This window comes from Seriola aureovittata, chromosome 10, assembly GCF_021018895.1.
Source record: "Seriola aureovittata isolate HTS-2021-v1 ecotype China chromosome 10, ASM2101889v1, whole genome shotgun sequence".
Lineage (NCBI taxonomy): Eukaryota > Metazoa > Chordata > Actinopteri > Carangiformes > Carangidae > Seriola > Seriola aureovittata.
In genome coordinates this window covers 26,488,876-26,514,416 of record NC_079373.1, presented here as the reverse complement: position 1 = coordinate 26,514,416, position 25,541 = coordinate 26,488,876, and the positions used below count along the sequence as shown (strand labels likewise).

The following is a 25,541-nucleotide window of genomic DNA, read 5'->3' as shown; positions in this document are numbered from 1 at the left end:
ACTCCTTCCTCTTAAACCTCCACGCTCCTCCATTAAAAAGGAGACACCACAGAAGAAGACTCTCCCTTAGTGAAGACAGTATGTGACACTGAAACACGACACGACCCGTCTCTCTCTTTAATAGGTGAATGAAACTGCTGCAGGGGACGCCGGCGCTTTGTTTTCTGGGCAGGTTGTTTATTGAGCGCTCGCCTCAGAAGTGGAAAACCATCTGTGTCCGCGTGTCGGAAAGGTGTTGTTTTCTCGGGGCGCCACGCCGCCCGAAGGTAACGGGCTCTTTAACGAGGTGTCTTTACGCGTCAGGCAAGTGGCAGCGCCGCGGGGCGCCACGAGGACGAGCTTACGAGCGACCACACAGGGAGGCGGGCCCCCGGTTTGATAGAGGGCCTTCGATATTTACTGCCAGCCTGTTCGGGTCCTTTACAGCCTCTGAAAACACACAGAGGAGAGGCGGGAGGATCAGGTAGACCGAGGGAAGAGGCGTTGGCGTCTTCGTGATGATGTTTAAGGTTTAACAGACGAACAACTGCAGCAGTTACAGATGTTGAGACCTCACGTCTGAACAAGGAAGGACGTTTGTCTGTTTCTGATCCGTCACCTCTGATTTCATCTTCTTAAGTTCAGACAACATCCGACGTGTTGCTGAGACTCAAACTTCAAATCGAGCAGGCGACGTTTTGATCTCGTATCAGCTCCCAGTTTAGAGAAGCTGAGTGATGAGCTGCTGTGGACGAGGTCAAGTGTGAAAATGTGTGTTAGCCGCTTAATAAACACGCCCCAAAAATAGCCACAGAAGTGTCGCTTTATTTAGAATATTTTCACAGCCATCAAACAGCGTTTTCCTCTGGAACCACTGCACTTCCGTATTCCTACGCACAGACGCACCTACGCTGAACTCAAACAGCTGATCTTTATAATTAGTGAGAAATCAACTAGATAGAACTCGAGCACATTAGAGCCTCGGCCTGGACACATCCACATGCCCATATTCAGTCATGATCATGGCGTCACCTGATGGCAGTAGAAAATATAATGTTTTACAATTCCACGTGCTCATGGTCTCCTGATGTGTAATACAGTGTGCGCCGTAGTTACTCACTTCTACTATTTAAATGTTGCTTTTAATATGTTTTAGTGATGAAGGCCGGAAGACCGAAACGTGTTGGTCTAACATTAAAGTTGTTCTGTGTGCTGCAGGTTTTAAATCCCTGTCCCTGAACGCATCACCGCTCCGCTCACATGTTGTGCATTTCCTGAATGAAAATAAAAGCGCGCTGCCTCGTTCCTTCGATATAACCTGAATAAACCTGACAGCCTCTTCTTCTTCTCTACGTTTATTTCTGAAACACTCTGTCTCACTGTTTCACAAATAAACGTGGTTCTAGAGAGTAAGTCAACACCAGCTCCATCAATGCAGCGCTGACACTCGCTATGTTGCTAAATTAGCTAAGCACGAAGCTAGCTAATGTCAGTGGAAGGCAGCTAATGAGCTGTTAATGTATAACATTACCCTCATTCTGCCTAAATGATGTAATGGTAAATATATCTGCGACTCGTGTGTCAGTCCAGTTACACGTCAGATTTTCACTTCAGATATTTTCCCGGTAGTTTAAGTTTAAAGCTGCGACACAGACACTGAGCTAACAGCTGCTAACTGGTAACATTAGAGCGATTCTCAGACCTGCGGAAAAACACTAGAAGTAAACATGTGCACACTTGACAGTGAAAGCTGATTCAGACACCCCCCCCCCCCGCCCCCCCCCATATCCTTGTCAAGAAATATTGCCCAATTTGTTGTTCAGTATTTTTATACTCTAAAATATCAGCATTAAAAATCTGTAACGGGTGAAAAATGTCCTGCAGCAGCAGCAGGACTGAGGGGAAGTGACAGCTCCAGGTGGCGGCGCAGGGCTTCAGAGAGGACAAGAGGCAGAACAGCAACTGTTGGCCCGACGCCGGCAGATAAATAATAAAGTGACTGTGAGCTGCTCCTCAGGAAGAACAGAGAACAAGAAGTGATGAGGAGGAGGAGGAGGAGGAGGAGGAGGGCAGCAGTTTAAACCCCTGCACTTGCGGCTTGGCACAGATCGATCCGGCCTGGATTTTTAATTAAGCAGATGTCGCCATGAATATTTCGACTTTTGAGCAACACGATATGGACGGCGGTGATGTAACGTGCACTGAGGAGCACGTGCAAAAGGCCAAAGACCACAGACAGGCCACACAACTGCACAAGTCCTGCATGTAAGGAGGAGATTTCCTCTAGAAATGATTAAATATGCTGAGCGTTAGTTAGATTATATTCATTTTTTTGTTGTTTATAAAATACAACCTCAACTGATGTCAAACGGGAAGACCACAATGCATTCTGGGTGAGATGTGCGAGCATAAACGATTCACGTCAGTCGTCAAATCGATGCACATTGTAGTTTATAAAGTGAAGTTTAGTGGGTTTCATGTGAATAAACAGAAGCTGGAGTCGAATTTAAACATTTAAACTGTTCTGAAAATATATGTATATATATATATATATACATGAATACATATTAAAGCGTGGACCTGTCCTGGAAAAAACAAACCCACAGTTCGACTGTGCAGCAGGTTGTTGTGACCCATAGTTACGTTTTGTTGCTAGGCGACACCTAGTGGTCGTAGTAATGATGACAGGAGCGAAGGGGAAAGAGTCGGTGACGTAGAATAAAGAGAGACAAAGTCCACGTCAGGAGGAGAATTTTAAACCAATCCACAATCTTTTCTTAAACCTAACCAGTGTAACCATGGCGACATGCAGGTGATGACTGGGGTTTTATTATGTGTAACCGTGTCAGGATTACTCCAGCAGACGAGCTGAGAAGCTAACTAGCTGGCTAACCAGAGTTAGCCGCAGCTAATTGTTGTTGTAAAATGGCGTAGCTTCTCGAGCCTTTACGCCGCTGGTCACGTGACGCTGCTCAGCCAATCGTCACGACTCGAGTCGGTGAGCGAGACACACACGGGGGAGAGGCGAGACCAGAGACGAAAAGTGGAATATAAGAGGAAAGAAGAGACGGACGGGTTCAGTTGTTAAGGTGTGTTGAGATCTGTTATGTATTTATTATCGTGTCCATCGCAGAGTTGGAGAGAGGGAGGAGCAGTTTCAGTTTCCTCTCGTGTGAACTGTTAAACAACCTGAAACCTGCGTTTCTCCCGTCTGTCGTAGGTTTGTTTCTTTTGTTGAAGGATGTTTGTCGAACGCGTCGCGTCACCGTAGAAACGTTTCCTACAAATAAACTTGACTCAAACTCCACAGCTATTTTTATCTAAAACCTCGGTAAAGCTGTGTGTGTGTGTGTGTGTACGTGTGTGTACGTGTGTGTACGTGTGTGTGTGTGTGTGTGTGAGCAGGGTAAATCCGGTCAGCAGCCAGTCTGGACAGGATGGAGTCCACAGCGACACAGAGCTCAGGTTTTATTCATCCTGCATGTTTCCTTCTGTGCAGAGTGAAAGCTTTTATATTTTTATCTACAAATAATTTAGAACATTAATTAATGCAATATTTTCTTCTCTGCGTACTAATAATTTAGAATAATTTTTGAGGACACATCAGTTACAGCCTCAGTAGTAGCTTTGAAGCTTGTGGACGTAACTGTAGATATGATGTAACCCTCAGTGAATTTAGTAATCTTATAATAATGATTGTTTTTAAACTATACAGCAGCAACTAGTTTATTATTTATTAGCAGTATATATAATAAATGGTTCATAACACATTGTAATATTGTTGTTAGCAGGTCTAAGTGTTTATTAATGTAGTTTTTAGTAACTTTAGTGACCCACACGTGGAAGTTGTTGCATAAACCCAATAACTAATCTAACAAATCATAATACATTAAAACCCAGTTATGACTCTATGCAATGTGTCTTCATAGTATAAGATCCTTTTTGAAACTTAAAAATGTCCTTAAAGCTGCGTTCACACCAAAACTTTTAAACAATCTCTATCCAGACTGACTCACCTGAAAACACATAGACACGCGTGAGCAGGTAAACAGGAAGTAGATCTGTCGACTCTACAGTTGAATAGTTGCACAAAATACTACGAACGAGGAGCAACAAAGACAGTTGTAACCGAACAACAGCTGCTAGCAAAGACAACAATGTCAGTAACAGTGTAAGTCCTTATCACGTGTAGTCCAATCAGGAGAGACGGTGGGTGCGACGTCATCGTTTTCAAAGGTCTCAGTTCATGTCCGTCCAGACGACAACACAACCTCAAAGTTTTCAAAATAAAAGCAGAGTTTCTGAAAGTCTCTGGCTACGTCCACACTGCTACATTTCAGTTTTAAAACTCGTCTCTTATTCTACGTTTCTTACTCAGAATACGTGATGTGCGTTTTCCATGTGTAGCAGTGTGGACGTAGCTTACATCACAGTGTGTTTTAAACAGATAACTACAGTTTAAATTCAAAGTTTCTACACTGGCGCCTTTTACCAGACAGTTTTTTTTTTACCCTCCAAAGCAGCTTCTGTGTCTGAGGAGAGACTCAGAGTTTAAAGGATTTTCTGTCCTGACGGATCTGGACTTCGTTGTTCACAGTTTTGCAGTCACAGAGAAGTTTAACGTCTCGTTTCCTGTTGACGCGTCACCCACTTTGCGAGCGAGATTGACAGCTGCTGGTTTTGATGCTGTGACGCGACGACAGATCACGTGTTGGCGACATAAACGGCTCGACGCTCCAACCGTGACGCGTTCCCTCTTAGCAGGGCATCAGAGGGCGAAGCAGCTGGGTGACATGCGGCCCAGGGGGGGTGAGGGAGGTGGTCGTCGACCCCCCCTCCTCCTCCTCGTCCTCCCACCACCTTAACCCCCGTCTCTCCAGATGCCCCACGATGACAGAGGCCCCCGCCATCGGCCGCAGCAGGACACTTGGCACTGACGTGAGCTGTCGGTTCTCCCGGAGGCTGGAGCGTGCCAGGCGACAGCTGCAGGGCTCAGGGTCTCTACACATAACAACCCCCCCCCCCCACACACACACACACACACACACACAAAAAACATCACCATTAACCCCCCCCCCCCACCCGAACCCCTTCATAACCCTCAATCCACGCCAGGCCACGCGGGGCAACGTCCTCCTCAATACGACCATTGTTGTGCTCTGGGCCGGCTAAGCCCTCCATATCAGAGGGATGAAACCCCCCCACCCCACCCCGCCCATACCCCCCCCACCCCCCCCACCCACACACACACACACACTCACACACACACACACACACACACACACACTCAGCAGTGGTCGTGAGTGTGGTGGTGTGTTAACACAAGGCCGAGGATGATGGACTGGACTTTGATAGCTCAGCAGCTGTTTGCTGTGTAGAAACGCAGCAGAATAAATCCACCGTTCATAAAACAGAAAGTACGTTAACCTTAAAGTTCGAGTTCCTCTAAGCGGTCGTCCCGTTACAGATTTATTTCACATCGCAGCCGGTGGTTTTGGTTCAGATGTTTCAGCGTAAAGGTTCAGGTTCTGATCACGAGCCACAATGTCCCGGTTAACGTCTGTTCCCCGTTTCTCTCTCCACTCACTTCCTGTCGTCTCTCTTCTATCACCATGGTGATAAAGGTTCCATACATATAGGTTGTTCTCTTACAGATTGGTATTGATTTCAAATGTTGCTGATTTTTTTGGCGCCACTCCAACTGGAGTGTTAGCAAAGATGCTTTTAAACAAAGATGACGCATTACAAGCAGCGCCAGTGGTACAAAATGGTATTGACTTCCTGTTTCCTAAGTGTGGGCGTGGCCAAGATTGCTCTTGCATGTCGAAACATAACAGCAATACAATATAACACCAGATACAGTACAAATTTGCTCCTGATTTTCCGGCTCATTTTTATCTGCTAGCTATTAGGAGCTATTTGTAAGTTTGGCTATTGCTACATAGCTAACATTAGCATTAGCAGCTGTTTATTTACTAGTCTAGCAGAAACGTTCTGCATTCAGCATCAAACGTTATTTCTTTACTCACCACAGGTGGAAAACCGCCCTTTTGTTTTGCTTCTATTCCTATCAATTCTTTTTCTAAAGTTAGCATGCTATCAGCAGCTAACAGCTATCCTCTGTTTCGTCATTTTCCAATACCGAGTCACTGTAGCGCTCGGTCTGAAGAAGTAGCTGCTCAGAGGACGTGCTGTAACCTCTTCTCTTGTAAACCCCATTGCTCATTGCAAGAAGCTAATCAAGCTTCTTAAAGGAGCTATTTACAAGTTTTACTATCGCTACAAAGCTCACATTAGCATTAGCAGCTGTTTACTTACCAGTCTAGAAGAAACGTGGCAACTTCAGCATCCAACTTCATTCCTTTACTCACCAACAGCTGTCTCCAGAGGTGGAAAACAACCACAGGCAATGTTACCTCTTGTCTCTATCACGTCTTTTCTCGCACTGAAATTAGCATGCTAACCAGCTAGCAGGCCCTTAACTTTCCGCTAGCGACTCACTGTAGCCTCCAGTCTGCCCTGAAGACGCAGCGCTGCTCAAAGGACGTATGCAACCTCTTGTCTTGTGAACGCAACATTCAGTGGCAGAAAAAACTTGCAGTAGATCATATAAATCTAATCATATTCCCTGTTCCCTCCAAAAACAGTTACATAATAATGACATTAATTATATTATTAAGCAAAGAAACAGAAGTTTTAACTTTTACTTCAATGGTTTCACATTTAATCCTCTCCCTTTTCAATCGAAATGTGTTCTCTGATTGGCTGTTCAGAGTAGTTAGAAGAACTTTATTGGATTTTATATTTTGAAATGTCAACATATATTTTAATGACGACCTTTTGGAAATCTTCTCTCGAAGTTTCTCTCTGTGTGTTTGTGTGTTTTTGTGAATGAAGCACAAACAGCAGCTAAAATAAAACTCAGAAGAACACAGTTACGTAACATCAGTGTGAAACCGATCAGTATTTACTGAAAGTGAGAGCAGTGTGTGTGTGTGGGAAGGAGGTTATGTAACTGGCATGTTGCTATGGACACCACCTGACCTCTGACCCCGGGGTGGGTGTGAAGAGGAGCCCGATGACGCTCCGGCTCAGTGACTGGCATGTCACGCTACGTGTCACACAACTCAGGTGTCACAGTTATGTACAACTGCTGCGGGGGGGGGGGGGGGGGGGGGGGGGGGGGGGGGGGGGCTGGTGTACTGAGCGCGTGCAGAACAACCTGAGAGCGAACACCGATCAATCACCAGGGAAACACTTTTATATCTCATTACTCAGCTCGTTCAGCAGCGTGTTAGAAATTCAGCAGCAGCTCAGTGAGAGGAGGACTCACCTGTTGAGGTGCAAGTCGACTCAAAACAACCTTATCCACAGGTGTCGCCGTGTGTCCGGCGCTGGCACAGGAACTTTTCTCCAACTCAAAATCTCAAAAATGCTGCGTATGCGCATCCGACTCCGTAACAACATGGAGGCGAAATAACGACTCAGAGCAGTTTTTATTTGAATATTAGCGACTGAACATTCAGAACTAAAAGCAGGAGAAGTTCACTTTGTTCTTTTTTGTTTGACAGAGGAGAGATCACTTTTCCATTCACCGTCTGTCTCTTGACTCTTTCCTTTTAATTCTTCCTGTTTCTAACCAGCGATCCACTTTCATTCTCCAGTTTCTGTCAGACTGAAAAGATAAACAGATTTATGATGTGCTCCGGGCGGCAACATCACAAAAGTTCCTATGATTGGCTTATTAGTGATAGACCTTAATACAAGAAAAGAAACAAAACATTTAATGGTGTTTCTAAACATTTTTAATGTTTTTAAAGATCATTTCCTTTTAAAACATATAAAAGATTATATTTTTTATTTACATTTTTTTCTTTTCACCAAAATTGAACTGTTTTGCACATGATTTGTCGGCCTGCTTGCAATACCTCCGCGGCCCACCAGTGGGCCCCGGCCCACAGGTTGGAAACCACTGCTTAAATGATCAAATCAAAATATTTATAAATCTAAACAAATAGTTTGAAACCAGAAGCGAACGTGTCTGAACACAAACTGAATAAAGTGAATTACAGAGTAAGTGTGTGTGTGTGTGTGTGTGTGTGTGTGTGTGTGTGTGTGTGTGTTGTAAGGTGCTGATGAGGTGGGTTCCAGGTCCTCGGGGTATCATGGAGGATCTGGTGACAGTGTGGTGTCAGAGCTGAAAGTAAATCACACAGTTAGTTTCTCTGACACACACACACACACACACACACACACACACACACACACACAGTTCTGAGAAGTGAAGAAAGGACGACTGAACTTGATGATCAGGATCAGAAAAATGATGAAAACAGTTTGTTTATTTAAACCTGATCAGTGAGAAAAACCCTCTGAAGGATGAAGGGAAATATTTACATTATTCATGTTACTCCTACATTTAAATCAGCTGTTCACGTGTATTTACAGTAAATAAGTTCTTCCTAATGTTTGTGCTATAACCTGCAGTACATAACAGGAATAGTTCCCTATAGATCTAAACAGATCTAGTTGATTATTCCGGACATTTACTAAATGTTTCACATGTAAATTGTCCTAAAACCACCAATATCATGTGACTTTAGCACATGTGCATCATGTGATTAAAATCTGAAATGTGTTTTAACATGTTTATATAAAAAACAAAAGGCATAAACATTCACAGTTTACATAAGAAAGTCATAAACGTGTCACTGTAGTTAGTTGTATGTCACAGCTTTTAACACTAGAGGGAGCTGGTGACTCATTGTTCTCCACACGCGTTTCCATCCTCCTGTCATTCAGATTTTACACATTTCTTTTTCTTTTAAGGAAAATAATGGATTTGATTTGAGTTAGTTTTGCTTTTATCAATGTTTTTAACTATAATTAACTATGAGGTGCTGTACAGATACTCATAATTAGTGTCATTCATGAAGTCCACAGATGTGAGGATGTGATGATGCAGCCGGTCACAGAAGAGTAGGATCAGATCTTCTCTGACACTCTGATCTTATTGATCACCCTGTGGTTATTCTGGTGGCTCCTGATCAATAATTAATGAGCGGCTGCCGACCTGCTCTCAGATCAGAGATCAGAGTGATTTCTGCATCTGAACACCTGATGCCTTCAGGCTCGGTGATTTCCACCTGAGTGAGGGGGAAGGAGTTCTGACAGGTGATCAGACGAAGGTGAAGTTACTGATGGATCCTCTAACGTTACAAGTCAAGACTCTTAGTGTTAAAAATAAACTTCATTTCCTGTTAAAGTTTTACATCTCCTCTCTCAGGCTTCTAGTAACAGTAAGTAACAACAGGGCGGTGAGCCAATCAGAAGAGACGAGGCTCTGAGCCTCTCTTCTGATTGGCTGACTGTTTTCTGAATGATCCAATATAAATATAGAAGATTTCAGGTAAAAACACTCAGAGAAACCAAATCCTGCAAGGTTTGGATGGTGGGTCCAGGTGGGCGGGGCTTGGTGACTGCTTTGTTGTGACATCACAAAGTTCCAGGAGTCCTGACGGCTGGTTTTAAGGCTCAGTTTCTGAATACAAAGGAGGAAGTCAGGTGACGTAGTATAAAGAGCAGCACAGTCTGCATTAAGAAGAGGTTGGGGTGGATGGATAGGTCAACAAAATTTGCATTCAAGAACCTTAACGACGTTGTTGTCATTGTAACCATGACAACAGAGATCAACTCTTAAAGAAGTTTTTAACCCAAATCACAATATTTTCCTAAACCTAACCAAACCAGGAGCAGATATTATTGTAACCATGGGGACGAAGGTCTGGGTACCCTGCTTACATTACACTTTGTGTGTTTAGGACTGTAACCATGACAACCAAGGTTCGGTATGCCTGGCGCCGTAGCATGGTCGTTCAGGTGGGACTGAGACTTGATGATGATGATGATGATGAGGAGGAGGAAGGGGAGGGGGAGGAGGGGGGCTGAACTGTAATTGGTGAGCATCTTTTTTTCTATTTATGTTTTTATCAGATTAGATTTAAAGTCTGATCAGGAATGTAGACTGAAACCTGGGAGTGTGTGTGTGTGTGTGTGTGTGTGTGTGTGTGTGTGTGTGTGTGTGTGTGTGGTCAGACCTGCTGGTCGTCTGAGTTCAGGACGAATCCCTCCACAGGCAACAATAATTAATACGAACAGAAAGAGTATGTGATTCATCAGTGTGTGTGTGTGTGTGTGTGTGTGTGTGTGTGTGTGTGTGTGTGTGTGTCAGGGCATCATGTCACTGCTGGCCCCCCTCTCTCTCTCTCTCTCTCTCTCTCTCTCTCAGCCAAAATGAACCTCGGGGGGGTTTTCTCTTCCGGCCGCTCTGATTGGTCGCAGGAGAGTCTGTCTCCAGAAATCACTCTAATCCTCTTAGATAAAACAGAGCCCTCATCCAATCCCCTGCTCCAATCCCTCCCCTCTCTTTTTCTCTCTCCCCCCCCCCCCTCTCTCTCTCCCTCTCTCTCCATGGGGAAGAGGAGTTTTTAATCCAAGTGGATTACGTCGCAAATTGGGCGACAGTGGAGGCGAGCGGCTGCAAAATCTGCTGCAGGCTGCTGGCGTTGTGTCTCCCTAAATATCTGCAAGGTGGAGAAATTAACTCACTCATTACTGGGGAGAAACCTGGAAGAACCTGGAGAGACCTGGAAGTACCTGGAAAGACCTGGAAGAACCTGGAGCAGGTGCAGAGGAAACTTTCAATCACGTTTTTCCCTCCAGCCTCAAAGAAGGACCAGTTTCTTCTTCTTCCTCTTGCACCAGATATAAATATTTGCTTCCTGTTACTAGAACTCTTTAAAAAGTCTTTAAAATCTTCTGGAAGTTTCCCTGGACATCATGAGAAGATGCCGGCAGCAGAACGAGTTCATCCAGACGTGACAGAGAGCGTTCAGGGTCTAAAACCCGTGGCCGTGACCATCACCGTCATCCTCCTCATCCTCACCTGCTCGCTGTAGCCAACATGAGGAAGCCGTTTCCCACAAACTCCTCATCAACTTTCAGAGCTGACCCCAGTTTGTGAAACTGACTCCAAAACTTTTTAGAGCTCGACGACCCGGGTTGTCGGAAGCAGGATGGAGGGCAGGGCGCCGGGATTCGTGAAGCTCCTGAGGATTCTGGGATTTTTCTGCCTGTGGATTACAGCTCAGGCTCAGATGAAGATCCCACCGGAGACGTAAGTGCCCCCTCCTCGTCTTCCTCTCCTGGAACTCAGCTGCGGCTTCTCTGTGAAAGGGAAATATCCTCTTTGTCTTTTGCATCTTTTCAGACACATTTACCCACAATCCACCCCGACACAGTCCATATGTCTCAACTAGAATTTAAAATAAAGCTGTGTGGGTTTGAACGACCGACCCGCCATCAGGTCAGGAGGGTTAAACAGCAGGACGTTTGTAGGACAGAGTTTGGGAATAAATAAAGTGCTAATGTGGATATGAGATAAGTTCATGATTTCAGGCTTTAATATTCTCGCAGTGACGTTAGGAGGAAGGTGCTTTAAAGTCAGGATGAAAAAACTGTTAATTAAACATTTAAAAACATGTTGATGTCGTGTTTTATCTGTAAGATGATGAAACATTTCATGTAAAGGCGCCGCCAGCTGAAGCCCTAAAGACCAAAGTGTGTCAGGAGTCTGTTGACCGTCACGTTCGCTCGGTAGATGCCGTTGTTGCCGGCAGCTCCCGGTGTCAGTGTGTCAGTCTGTGTGGACGTCGCGGAGCTTATAGACATCAGTCCCGATTGGACTCGTTTCAGATAAATGGAAGCTTCAGACGACCAACTCCCAGAATGCACCCTGTTTTCACGAAGATCCTGAGGGGATATGTTCGTGTCGACAGGCTGCTGCAGTTCTCCCTCAGGACTCTGAGCTGAAAGCTGCTTTTCCTCCGTCTCTCTGCCTCCAGGTGCTGCAGACTCAGCTTCATCATATCTGCCGTTTCATTTCAAATTCAACTTTCACCTGCTGCAGGTTTTAACCGTCACACACAGTCTTCAAACAGGAGGCATAATCATCCTCACCTGCCGGATCCAAAACCCACACAAACACACATTAAAGAGAACAGATACACACTTTGTTCACAGAGAAACAGCCTAATCAGACTTTTCAAAATAACTTGAATTCAACAGTTAAACAAGAACCGTCCAAAAAATCATGAGCACAGAAATCTTGCACACTCTCTAAAACTAAAAAACAGATTAAAAAACAGATTAAAACAGATTAAAAAACACATTGAGAGAACAAGAACAGATAAAAAAATATTCAACCAACTTAGTTTCTCGAAAAATGTTATATTATTCTTTGCTTAAACACGTTTCCTGTGTAAAAATACAGCAGATTTCAGGTAAAACACCAAATCCTGCAAGGTTTGGATGGTGGGTCCAGGTGGGCGGGGCTTGGTGACTGCTTTGTTGTGACATCACAAAGTTCCAGAAGTCCTGACGGCTGGTTTTAAGGCTCAGTTTCTGAATACAGGCTGTGTGCATTTCTCTGTGGACTGAGGCTTTGATACTTTCACAGTATTAATATAGAAGCTAGAGCTGATCTATAATCACACTACACATGGACACAGACCTTTACACTGGAGGAGCTTTAATGAATACAACCTCAGTAAATGTTCCTTTGTGCACATTTTAAACTACACCTCCCATAATTCCCCTGTCAGACCATCTGGGACAAATGAATGAATCTGACAGCTGACACTGAGAGCAGATGAACGTGGGAGTTATTCAGTCTCAGAGCATTTTAGTGGCTTTTACTTTCCATTTTTCCAGAGTTGTTGGAGCAGCTTATAACAGAGCAGCACAGTCATCCACCGGCTGTTCAGACTGACCTAAATTCATTCAGTTTTTCACGTTATCTTTTTTATTTTAATGGGGTTTAAATGGAGCTATATTTTCACATACAGAAGAACTGGTTCTTCGTAACAAGTGACACTCATCACCGTGGTGTACGCAGGTTTAGAAGTGAGGTCCCACAGATTTGTCCGTAGGTGGCACCGAGTTCTTCTCTGTAGTTTCTGATGCTAACGGCCTCGTTAGCATGAAGGTGTCACTCTGCAGCTGCGCCGCTGCAGCTTCCCTTCCTCCATCACCATCTGCGGGCCAGCATGGCTCGCTGGCCGCTGGCCGCCGGCCACGCCCCATCAGCCGGGGTCACCTTCTACCCTGACCCACATTCACCACCAGAGAGCGACGGCTGCAGGCCTGGACAGAGACCACCGCCGTCAGACTCACCTAAACCCCTGGAAACCACCGCCATCCGGTCGCACTGAGCCTGGTGTCGTGCAGAGGCACTGAACTGTGATTGGGTTTTAACCCAAAGGGGGGGGAACGTCCCGTTAAACGTTTGGACGTCCACAAGGTAGAAAGTAGGAACAAGGCGTTCACATTAAAAAAAACATCAACCTGATGTTTGTGGTCGGCTGTAAATCGTCTTTAATCATCCTGAGCTGAGATATCTCGACAGTCCGGCTCTTCTCTGAGCTGCGAGCTTCTGGTTTCTGTGTTTATTACGTCAGCGTCTGCACTGCTGACTGTTTGACCTTCTTCCTGTAGGTTGTGGCCTCCAGGTTCATTGGATGACTGTGTTCTTTGTGTGTCCAGGTTACAGTCAGATGTGGTTTTAATCTGTCGGTGGACAGATCAGCCTCAGCACCAAAGATCAGATGATTAGATTGTGGAGGTGATCTTGATGCAGGATTTAGTTTTTTATTTATTTTTGGCATTTTTTAGTCAGAATTGGTGACAGATGGAAAATGTGGCCAGAGAGTCATGAGGAGACCTGGGACTGACTGTCCACTTCACTGGCCTGATATAAGCTGATTTACAGCACTGTGCAAACCTTTTAGGTAATGGGAGTAAAGTGAACATCTTGGAAAACCTGACACAGTTCTTCTCTCCTGATGTAATCCCAGGATCCCAGGATTACATCAGGACTCTGTGGGGACCAGACTGTCTGATGCAGAATAGTTTTTCAAGACTCTGGCTTGGTTTATTTAAAGCTCCTCCAGTGTAAAGGTCTGTGTCCATGTGTAGTGTGATTATAGATCAGCTCTAGCTTCTATATTAATACTGTGAAAGTATCAAAGCCTCAGTCCACAGAGAAATGCACACAGCCTGTATTCAGAAACTGAGCCTTAAAACCAGCCGTCAGGACTTCTGGAACTTTGTGATGTCACAACAAAGCAGTCACCAAGCCCCGCCCACCTGGACCCACCATCCAAACCTTGCAGGATTTGGTTTCACTGAGTGTTTTTACCTGAAATCTGCTTTATTTTTATTGGATCAGTCAGAAAACAGAAGAGAGGCTCAGAGCCTCCTCTCTAACACAAATATATCTTCTTATGGATCAACACTTCTAATAAAACACAGAAGAAGAAGTGGAGCTTTAAACAGAATTATTGAAGTTGCAGGTTAAAGTTCAGTGTGTTGGAGGCGTCTGTTTGTGATTCGATGAGCTCTTTTGTTAAAACCTTGAGTTCAGGCTAAAAAGTAAATCTGTGGAGAGCTGAAGGCCGCACACGGGGATTTATGAAGGATTGTTACTCACAGGTTTGATCCCCCAACAGCTGATGTGTGTTTTCATCAGCTCTGTGTCCTCGCTGATGATCGGCATCAGATAAAACCAGAGTAACGTAAAATATAAACCCCACAATGACCCGACCTCGCTCTCACCAAGACCTCTGACCCCAGCAGGTCCAGTGTGTGAGGCGCCGCGATTTTACTCATGCGCTTTATTGTTCTCCCGTATTTTATGTGCAATAAAATACGGGTCACATGATCTGACAGGTCACACGATCTGACAGGTCACACAATCTGACAGGTCACATGATACGCTGTAACTTCTCCACAATAACACACGATGATGGGTGAATAGTGAACCACGGGACCGTGAGCGGTTCTAAGCCGGTCGGCCATGTTTGTTGTCTTTGCTGAGGCCTGTGGAGAGAGAGACGCACACGAGACAAAACGCTTCATGTGAATAATTGTTACTTCCTGAATCTGAGTATTTTACCAACTCTTAAGGATCTTAAACGCTGAATCGTGTCGCTGCTGCGGCTCCGACTCATGATCAGCACTGTTGATATCAGGGCTTATTTATAAGGTTAATATTTAGATAATTGAATCGTATTATACAAAAGATGCTGCAGCTTATATCCTGGTGAGAAAACCAAGGATTTATGGCGACAGTTACAGTTTTATTTTTATTTTGAAGAATTTAAAAAGATCATTTGACTTGACGAGTTATTTATAATCTAACAATTATTCCAGTTTGAGGATCTGCTGTTTATGTTTCCCTGTAATTCACTGTTGACAAGACGAGACTATTATATCATTATTAACTATTCAGATTAAACAATTAATGGATTAATCAGGAAAATAATCAGTTCCCACTGTTGTGAAAGCTGTTGTAACTGCACGATGTATTTTTAAACATACACAGTGTGTGTGTGTGTGTGTGTGTGTGTGTGTGTGTGTGTGTGTGTGTGTGTGTGTGTGTGTGTGTGTGCACTGATCTCAGAGGATTAATGTCCAGAACAGATGGAACAATAAACTCCTCCGTTCTTCAACACATGCTGAGCAAACACACACACACTAACACACACACGACTGTGTGTGTGTGTGTGTGTGTGTGTGTATGTGTGTGTGTGTGTGTGTGTGTGTGTGTGTTTGTGAGTCCGTGCTGACTTCACACTTTCTTCATCCTGTGTCTGTAGTTATTTACCACCTGGACTGGATATCCTCTCCTCGCTGAGGCAGATTAAAAACCAAACAAACAACAGCTCGTATTTGTTTTTCATAACTTCTCATTTCTGAAACTTTGGACACGTCTTTATTTATTTAGATTTAGAGCCGCCATTATATTATAACAGAACTCTTCCTGGGTTCATATTAAATCATAGACAATATTTCAACACTAACTCCAAACTATATAAAATCAAAATCATTTTATTTCTTTAATAACTGAGGAATGAAACTGTTCACAATTGAAAATATACAAACATAACAACAAACATAAAATGATATAAATAAGAAAGTCATAGTGTTCTGTTCTATTCGGTGTGAAAAACTGTTTGTAAAACCTATTGTAATATTTTCTGACAAAAGTAAAACGAGGAAAACAGCACAGATCATAACAACACCTTCATTTGTCTGTAGATAAAGTAACAAACATCATCTGCCTTAATGACAAAAGATGAAGTTTTCTTCAGATTTATAGTAGATTTTCTTGTGTTATTACATCATTATAAACAGTTGAACATCGGTGAATCCTCCAGCAGCACTTTCACTTTCATTCACTGCGCCTGTTTCACACTCAGGTGATGATGTTTTAATTAGAGATTAACAGAAATATTGGAGTGGAGGAACTGTGCTGAGCGACTGAGCGGGAAAGTGATGAAACCTCATTTAGACTTTTCTTCAGGTGTGTGGAGATCTAACATAATGTTGTCAGGTGTTTTTTCATGACACCTGATTTCAGCTCCTTCAGGCTCCTCTGTAATTCAGCCCCTGCCTGCAGCTGTGTCGCTGTGTTGTTGTGTTGTTGTGTTGTTGTGTTGTTGTGTTGTTGTGTTGTTGTGTCTCTGTGTTGCTGTGTTGCTGTGTTGTTGTGTTGTTGTGTTGTTGTGTTGCTGTGTTGTTGTGTCTCTGTGTTGTTGTGTTGTTGTGTCTCTGTGTTGCTGTGTTGCTGTGTTGTTGTGTTGTTGTGTTGCTGTGTTGCTGTGTTGTTGTGTCTCTGTGTTGCTGTGTTGCTGTGTTGTTGTGTCTCTGTGTTGTTGTGTTGCTGTGTTGTTGTGTTGCTGTGTTGCTGTGTTGTTGTGTTGTTGTGTCTCTGTGTTGTTGTGTTGTTGTGTCTCTGTGTTGTTGTGTCTCTGTGTTGTTGTGTTGTTGTGTCTCTGTGTTGTTGTGTTGTTGTGTCTCTGTGTTGTTGTGTTGTTGTGTCTCTGTGTTGTTGTGTTGTTGTGTCTCTGTGTTGTTGTGTTGTTGTTGTGTCGTTGTGTGATTGTGAGTTTGTGCTGAGCAGACACCTGCAGCTCTCTGCTGTGACCCAGATGAAGAGCAGATTATCTAAATCTCTTTCATCACCGTCACATTTAACGGCCTTTTTCTGTCGCATAACTCGCTGCTCCTGCAGAGCGTCGCCGTGGCAACAGACACCCAAAAAAAACGCGGGGAGACATCCAGCGCTGATTTCGATATCTGAAGGTTTAAAAGTTCAGGTCACTGCTGTTATCTGTTGTAGTTTGTTTCTCTCGTCTGATTGGCTGACTGTTTTCTGAGTGATCCAATAAAGATAAAGCAGATTTCAGGTAAAAACACTCAGAGAAACCAAATCCTGCAAGGTTTGGATGGTGGGTCCAGGTGGGCGGGGCTTGGTGACTGCTTTGTTGTGACATCACAAAGTTCCAGAAGTCCTGACGGCTGGTTTTAAGGCTCAGTTTCTGAATACAGGCTGTGTGCATTTCTCTGTGGACTGAGGCTTTGATACTTTCACAGTATTAATATAGAAGCTAGAGCTGATCTATAATCACACTACACATGGACACAGACATTTACACTGGAGGAGCTTTAAGTTTATTATTAGGTTACCTGGGTCAAACTGCAGCTGGATTCAGATCTCTGCATGTTGTGCTCAGTGACAAATGAGCCAATCAGAGATTAGCGCTTAGCAGGTGAGATTAAGAATAGAAACATCACCTTAATATAGAACCAAGACCTGCTTTATATCAAACAACACGTGAAGATCTTCCTTTAGACTGTAACATACAATAACACGCTGTAAGAATACGTCATTACAAGTTAAAGTCCTGCGTTTGAAGTTATACTTGAGTTAAAGTTCAAATTATTATCAAGTAAAAGTCTTTAGAGCGTAGAAGTGTTTCACTGTTAGAATGTAATATATTTAGAAGAGTATTAGTGGTATAGTACAGATGAAGCTAATCTTCTCTTCCTTTAACTGCATCATTATTTATAGGATGATCAGATGTTTTGTGTGTAAATAATTGTAAATAAAGTTGTCAAATAAGTAAAATAAAAATGAGTAGCAGGTGAAGTACAAGTACCTCAAAGTTACATTTAAGTACTTGAGTGAATGTACTTCTCCACTGATTTCATGAAGCCAGAGTTGTTATTTATTGTTCTTGTGTGTGTGTGTGTGTGTGTGTGTGTGTGTGTGTGTGTGTGTGTGTGTGTTACAGGGTGCAGCAGTGGGCGTCGGTGTTCTCCGTTCAGCTGCGGGAACTCACCACCACGTACTCCGGCTCTCTGCTGCTGCAGAAGGTAAAGACGCTCCAGATCAGCTTTAAAGGAAAATCTCATTTGTGTGTGAACAGAGATTCTTGTGTTCCTAAGGTTCCTACTGTGTGTGTTCCCGCTCACTTCACTCTGCTTTCTGACATCTATCTGATCATACACATATATACGTAGACGTCCACAGTGGTCGCTGGATCACACGTCAACGTCGCCGCCATATTGGACTTGGGTGAGACTTCCCTGTAAATAAAAGGGGAGTGGTTTTTATATTCAAGAGTTTATAAAATAAAAGTTTTTCTTTATGACTACTATTACTTTATGATGATGAATTATTTTCCACCACACACGTCGTTCAGTTCCTGTAAACATGACGTTGATGCACCTCCTCCTGTTGGAAAACAGTGATTTCAGCCTAAACTATCGTGGTCATCAGAAACTGGAGGCCAAACTTTCATTTTTACTCCACATACATCATAAACCCTTGAATGTAAATGACTCATTGAAAGTCGGTTGAGAAACATAAACGCTATGGAGCTTTTTATCCAGAAATACTGCAGCTCCTGCGGTTTAGCTTACAGGCAAGTGTTGCCCCGGTCCAATATGGCGGCGACGTTGGCGTATATATGTCTATGCATCAAGAAGATTTACTTTAGTCTAGAAAAAGAGAAACTGGACCCGCGGGCTGGTGCTGAAGGTTCAGATCAGTTTGGTCTATTTCTGCCTCCTGTGTGTTTTAATATATATATGATTGACTTCTTCACACTGGACTGTTGAATGTGTAAATGTGTCAACAGAGACAAACCTGATTTGCTGTTGAGGTTTAGGATCATCGACACATTTATCAGACGTTATTGGTTTTGACAGTTTGTATTAGAACAAGAACAAAGTGTCATTTGTCTTTTCTGGGGATTAAATTAGTTTTTTTTTTGGTGGATTTTTCCCTTTCGATGTTGAGGCTGTTTTTGGATTAGAGGTTTCAAATGATATGATGTAATTATTTTTACTCATAATAATGAAAGAATCTCAAACTCAAACTGGTCCAAAGGCAAGAAGACTGGTTGAACTGGGCAGAGCGAGCAACAGAGAGTGTGTGTGTTTTTAGATGTACACTTGTTTGTGTTTGTCTGTGTGTGTGTGTTTGTGTGTGTGTGTGTGTGTGTGTGTGTGTGTGTGTGTGTGTGTGTGATAGCTTCTGTCTATGTGTGTTTACGAGGGAACACACACACACACACACACACACACACACACACACAGGGATCATGGTAATGCCCAGATTGAGGACCGAGCCCTCTTTACCGGCGTCAGGATTTGTGGCCTGCTCTGATTTTAGACATTCATCCATTTATCTGTCAGATTTAGATTTATCAGAGGCCGTCTGCAGTTTGTCTGCTTTCAAACACACAATGTGAACAACACGCCTGTAAAGAAACTAAACTAACTTGTGATTGTGTTTTTGTGTTTTTGTGTTCCTGGTTCGTCAGGGATCCCTTTCTCTCATTGTAAGAAATGAATCAAGCTTCTTAATGGAGCTGTTTGTAAGTTTTGCTATTGCTACATAGCTAAGCTGTAATGCTAAGTTAGCATCAACAGCTGTTTACGTGAAACATTGTGAGTTCAGTACCAAACATTCCTGTACTCACCAACATCTGTCTCCAGAGGTGGAAAACCACAGCGATGTTACCTGTTGTCTCCATCGCCTCTTTTCTTCTACTGAAGGTAGCATGCTAACAGCTAGCAATAACGTCACTTTCTGATAGCGAGTCACTGTGTAGCCTCCAATCTGCCCTGAAGACGAAGTGCTGCTGAGAGGACGTATTATAACCTCTTGTCTTGTAAACGAAAAAATCTTGTGTTCATCTTGGATCCCATTTCTCATTTATAAGAAGGTAATCAAGCTTCTTTAAGGAGCTGTTTGTAAGTTTTGCTATTGCCATAGCTAACGTTAGCATTAGCAGCTGTTTACTTACGAGTCAAGACGAAATGTTGCAAGGTCAGCATCAAACTTCATTCCTTTACTCACCAACAGCTGTCTCCAGAGGTGGAAAACAACATCAATGTTAACTCTTGTCTCCTTCATGTCTTTTCTTTGACTGAAGTTAGCATGCTAACCAGCAGTAGCGACCTATAGCGACTCACTGTAGCTTCCAGCCTGCTCTGAAGACATAGTGCTGCTCAGAGGACATATTACATATTACAACCTCTGGTCTTGTTAATAAAAAAAATCTTGTGTTCATCTGAATCCCATTTTTCATTGTTAGAAGCTGATCAAGCTTCTTTAAGGAGCTGTTTGTAAAGTTTGCTATTGCTACATAGCTAACGTTAGCATTAGCAGCTGTTTACTTATCAGTCTAGAAGAGTTCTGCATCAAACGTCATTCCTTTACTCACCAAGAGCTAATGTTTACTGTCTTTTCTTCTACTGAAGTTAGCATGCTAACTAGCTATAGCGACCGATAGCAACTCACTGTATCCTCCAGTCTGCCCTGAAGATTTAGCGCTGCTCAGAGGGCGTATTATACCCTCTTGCCTTGTAAACACAACAATGGCTGAAGCTGTCAAGCGATAATCACAAGAACCCACATTCAGCAGCAGAGAAAACTTCCAATTAGCTGCTTTAAGCTAACCACCTAAACAGAGTGGGAATTCACTGGTTGTTGCATTGATGTAAGACGAGCAGGTGAGTGTTGGCAGCTAAAATAAAGAGGGTCAAGTCTGCATCGTTGAAATTTCCCTGAAGACTGAAACAGAGAGACATCCCCTGTGGATGACTGTTAATTAAAAACCTTATATTTCTTTCATATTGGTGCAGAATACAAATTAGAAATCCACGAGTCTGGCCTGAAGTTCCAGGTGTTCTGGGTTTTCTGTGTGAATGGCCTCCGATCAGAGACTGGAGACGTTCACATGAGGTTACACAAACATTTGGCTTGGCTCATGTGTTCACCTCAGTAAGTGGGTTACTTGGACTAATAGGAATTAGTGAATTACTTAATCGAGTGATTCAGGGTGTAAATAACCGGACTGGGCTTGTCCCTCCTCGCTCTCAGCTGGCTGATCCACCTCGAGCTTCTTGATCCAGAGAAAGTGACCTGATTACTTTGTTGTTAAAAAAAAAACACACACACACACACACACACACACACACATCTCCACATCACAGCGGTTGATTTAATCTGAGAGGGAGTCTCATGCACAGTCTGAATTATCTGATAGAAACAAACCAATCTACCAACAGCTCGAGGTCACTCTGTTTCATCTGTTCCAATCACCTTGTGCAAACGTCCTCAAATTAAGCAGAGTAATGAAGATTACTATAAACAATGTATATACATATATATATATATATATATATATATATATATATATCTACAAAGTGCATGTATACAAAGCTGTTGTATCTTTGAAGCTGCGTTTAAACCAAGGTTAAACTCAGTTCTTGTTTCCTCTCAGAAACTGAAGGACGTGGAGCCGATCATTAAGATTGTGGAGCTGGACGGAGGCGACTTGGTGAAGGATTATTCAGATGAAATCGAACGCATGTTGGGAAGCAAGATGAAGTCAGTGAAGGTGAGGATGATGATGCTTGCTGCAGCCTGAGTGTGAGCCTGAGCTGTGTTGTAAAACAGCTGCAGTCACATTAAAGCGGCTGTAATTGGTATTTTTGTAATGACGATGTTTCAAGTAACAATGTGACAATGATAAAGAGACAGCAGCACCTTGTTGTGGATCATCCCTCAGATGATACACCACATGTTTTTATAAATCTCCCCCAAATACATTTTAAACACGTTTGTGCTGTGTTAGAGTTCTGTTTTTTCTGTTTCTTGTCTCAGAGGTTGGCAGAGTCGGCAGAGGACGCTGACCTGTACCACGATTTCAACGCCACGTTAGAGGTTCGTCTTCTTTTGTCTTGACTGGCTGAAATTCAAAGGACCATTTCATAAAAATTAAAAGACAATTCTATGAAATTTAAAGGACCATTTCATGTAATTTAAAGGACCATTCCAGTAAATAAAACGTGCTTAAACCTTCAAAAGTTAAAGTCAACACAATCATCACAGTTCTTGTTAGTCTTGGGTTTACCTGGGTTCACCGGTGAAGTAAGATGAATTGTAGCATTAGCATGCTAACTGTGTCTGGATCAGCGGTGACAGTAGGCCGGTCTTCAGCGGACTCTGCAGCAGCTTGAAGCTTTAAAGCTTCAGCTGACACCTGAAATCAGATTAGATCAAACTTCACTGATCCTGTAAAGGAACTGGGTCGACGCTGCAGCAGAGACGCTACATATAGAAAATAAACACTGGGCCATAAGAAGGTCACATGACCAGCTGAAAAAGATATATAAAAGGAGTGATGGGTAGAAGCAGTAAAGCAGATTCAGTCACCATTCATTCATTGTTCATTCTTAATTGGAGATTCTTTTACACTTGTACCAATCAGTTGTACATTCTTGAACTCATTGTTTCACTGAAAGTCCCATTAAAGGTCATTAATAGCAAGTTGCATGAATTATCTCTCTATGTTGAATATCACATCTTAGCCTACATGAATTGTGTAGGTTCCAGTTTATTTTCTGCATCATAAACGAACGTGTAATTGTTTCAAAGTTGAAAGAGAATGAAAATGTGACTTATTTAAAGTACATAATAATAATAATAAAATATCAAATGAACAATCTTCAAATTAAAAAATTAAAAATAACAGGTTTCACAGTGTTTTTAACCCTTTTTTCCACCATCTTCAACAATTTTAGGTCCAAATATTAGAGCAGATCCAACCAAACAAAGTATTAATTAAAATATTTATAACAGTGAAACATGAAGTGAATCAATAGTCAAGTGAAATCTGTATTTTTTTTTGTGTGTATTCTGACATCTTACTTTCTAAATTCCCGTTATTTATCTTAATGTGGATGGATGTCATTTCATTGGTTGGTTGAGCCGACACAGGATCTACGTTTATTCATTTCAATAACTCAGTGTCTTATTCTGAAAGGAACCTTGTCATGTCCCCTTCCTGTCTAGTTTGATTACTACAACTCCATGATGATCAACACGATGGACGAGGACGGGAACTACGCGGAACTGGGCGGAGAGTTCCCGCTGGAGGAGAACGAACATTTCAACAAGCTGCTGGTGAACACGCAGCAGAGCAACATCCAGGTCCCCACCAACGTCTACAACAAAGGTCAGAGGTCGTTCTGTTTGCGTTGTTACCCCGTGGATGTGGAGACGGTCTCTGATATTGTGTCTGTGTTTTCTGTCCTCTGTGTGCAGATCCCAACATCCTCAACGCCATCTACAACTCAGAGGCGTTAAACGACGTCTTCATCAGTAACTTCCAGAAGGATCCCACGCTCACCTGGCAGTACTTCGGCAGCTCCACCGGCTTCTTCAGGATTTACCCCGGTGGGTTCATGTTCCAGTTTAAAGTCCAGGAGATCCGGAGTTTTTTGTAAATGTTTATTTAAAGAACAACTTCGTCTGAATTTCCCTTTAGAAACTAAAGAGAATACATTGCTTTACCTTTTTGTTTCATTTTATTGTGTCATATTTTTGTCAAACCGCTCAAGTCCACAAGAAAACAGTGATATAACAAGTACATTTACTGAAGTACTGTCATTTTTATGTACTCTACTTACTTTATATTTATCGGACAGCTGCAGACAGTATTTACTTTACAGATTTAACGCACAAAACAAATGATCAGATTATAAAACATGATGCAGTGTTAAAGATTAAACCAAATAAATCAGTTAAAATACAACGTTAATAAAATTAAAAAGCTAATACTTTTGTACTTTTACTTGTAATCTAAAATATTATGTTGTATGATCTGAATACTTTTTCCACAACAGCTAGAAAATGCACAATCACTATGTTAACGACCTGATTAATTACAAGATAATGACAGATGAATGATGAACCTTGGGTGATTGAAGTTTTTCTCTGTCAGGTATTAAATGGACTCCAGACGCAAACGGTGTGGCAGCGTTTGACTGCAGGAACAGAAACTGGTGAGTTCAGATATGATGTTTTAAAAAAACAAGACCTCTGTTCTATATGTTGTTTTTACACCTCGGTGGTTTTAAACTCGATATTTGAACCAGATGAAGGATTTTAGTCGTCGGACGTCTGGATCTGAAGTTATCAGAGAAACAAGCTGAGGAAATGTTAGACAGCTCAGCTCAGAGACGTCCTGTGTCTGCCGCAGAGCGTCGGCGAATCTCTGACTTTTTTAAAAGTTAAACTTGTTTCTGCTGGTTTTAATCCCCTGGTCTGTTTATTGTGGAGAGGAGGAGGAAACCTCTGAGGATAATTCAGCTGCTGGTAAAAACCTGCTGAACATCTGGTTCATAAGTTATTAAAGAAACAATCAAAACAAAGGTTATCATCAGTCTCAGATCCCAACTCTTCTCCGACGTCTCATGTCCGCTGAACTGCATCGGGGAATCACAGATTTTTAACATGAAACTGTTTTTATTCAGTGTTTCTACTGGTTTTAATCCCCTGGTGTGTTTGTTGTGGAGAGGAGGAAACCTCTGAGGATAATTCAGCTGCTGGTAAAAACCTCCTGAACCACCAACACTGAAGGAATCCAAACCAGGAGAAGCCGACGGCAACAACTCCCATGATCCCACGCTGCTTCACGACGTCACCAAACAAAGTTTTTTAGTTATTATTTTGATTGAGAGACCACTAGAGGCAGATGTTACCGACTGTGAAACCAGTGCAGTGGTTTAGAGTTGGTTTTTATCGGGTGATATCCAAAATTTAATATGTTACGCTCAACTGTTATCCTCACTTCCTGTCTAAGAGGTGTTAACAGGAAGTGTCCACAGAGGTTGTTTTAAACTGCTGGAGTGAAGCGGAGCTGGCAGAGATTTCAGCTGAGCTGTTTTGTTTTGTTGACCCGTCCGAACCCATTGAATTAACTGTGTTTACTGATATGGATTATATTAAATGCTTATCTTGGTTCGCTGTAAACACTGGGGCAGATGGGTTGCCAGAGCTTAGCCTGTTAATAAAGGTGTGAACTCCCCAGCAGCATGGACACAGGCACATGAAGTCCTGTAATGAAGGAGGCCTGAAGGAACTAGATTCTGTGAGTTTCAGGTTTCAGGTTCAGATTCAGTTTGAGCTTCAAAGGCATAAAAGTTTTCCTCTTTAAAAATGTGCTGTTCTGTGTTTGTTGATTCTCATCATGTCAAAACAGACAGAAATAAGTTTCTCTCTGAAAGTAAATCAGTTTAATTTGGTGCAATCACAACCGAATTCTCACAAACACCGACTGAAAAACACAAAATCACAA

At 42.7% G+C, this 25,541-nt stretch overlaps 1 protein-coding gene across 4 annotated transcripts in view; it reads left to right on the top strand.

Annotated features, from left to right (window-relative positions):
- The window catches only part of LOC130175933 (voltage-dependent calcium channel subunit alpha-2/delta-4-like), a 118,797-nt gene that overhangs the window by 32,070 nt on the left and 61,186 nt on the right, over positions 1–25,541 (top strand). For 3 of the 4 annotated variants that reach the window (XM_056386640.1, XM_056386641.1, XM_056386639.1), the window contains exons 1-7: positions 10,504–11,155; positions 18,177–18,258; positions 21,681–21,797; positions 22,064–22,123; positions 23,255–23,417; positions 23,507–23,638; positions 24,186–24,246. In XM_056386640.1, the coding sequence (XP_056242615.1) occupies positions 11,055–11,155; positions 18,177–18,258; positions 21,681–21,797; positions 22,064–22,123; positions 23,255–23,417; positions 23,507–23,638; positions 24,186–24,246 (716 nt within the window). In that variant the 5' untranslated portion in view covers positions 10,504–11,054. Of the gene's footprint in view, positions 1–10,503; positions 11,156–18,176; positions 18,259–21,680; positions 21,798–22,063; positions 22,124–23,254; positions 23,418–23,506; positions 23,639–24,185; positions 24,247–25,541 lie in introns of those variants that run through there. The other variant, XM_056386642.1, reaches the window with a different exon arrangement.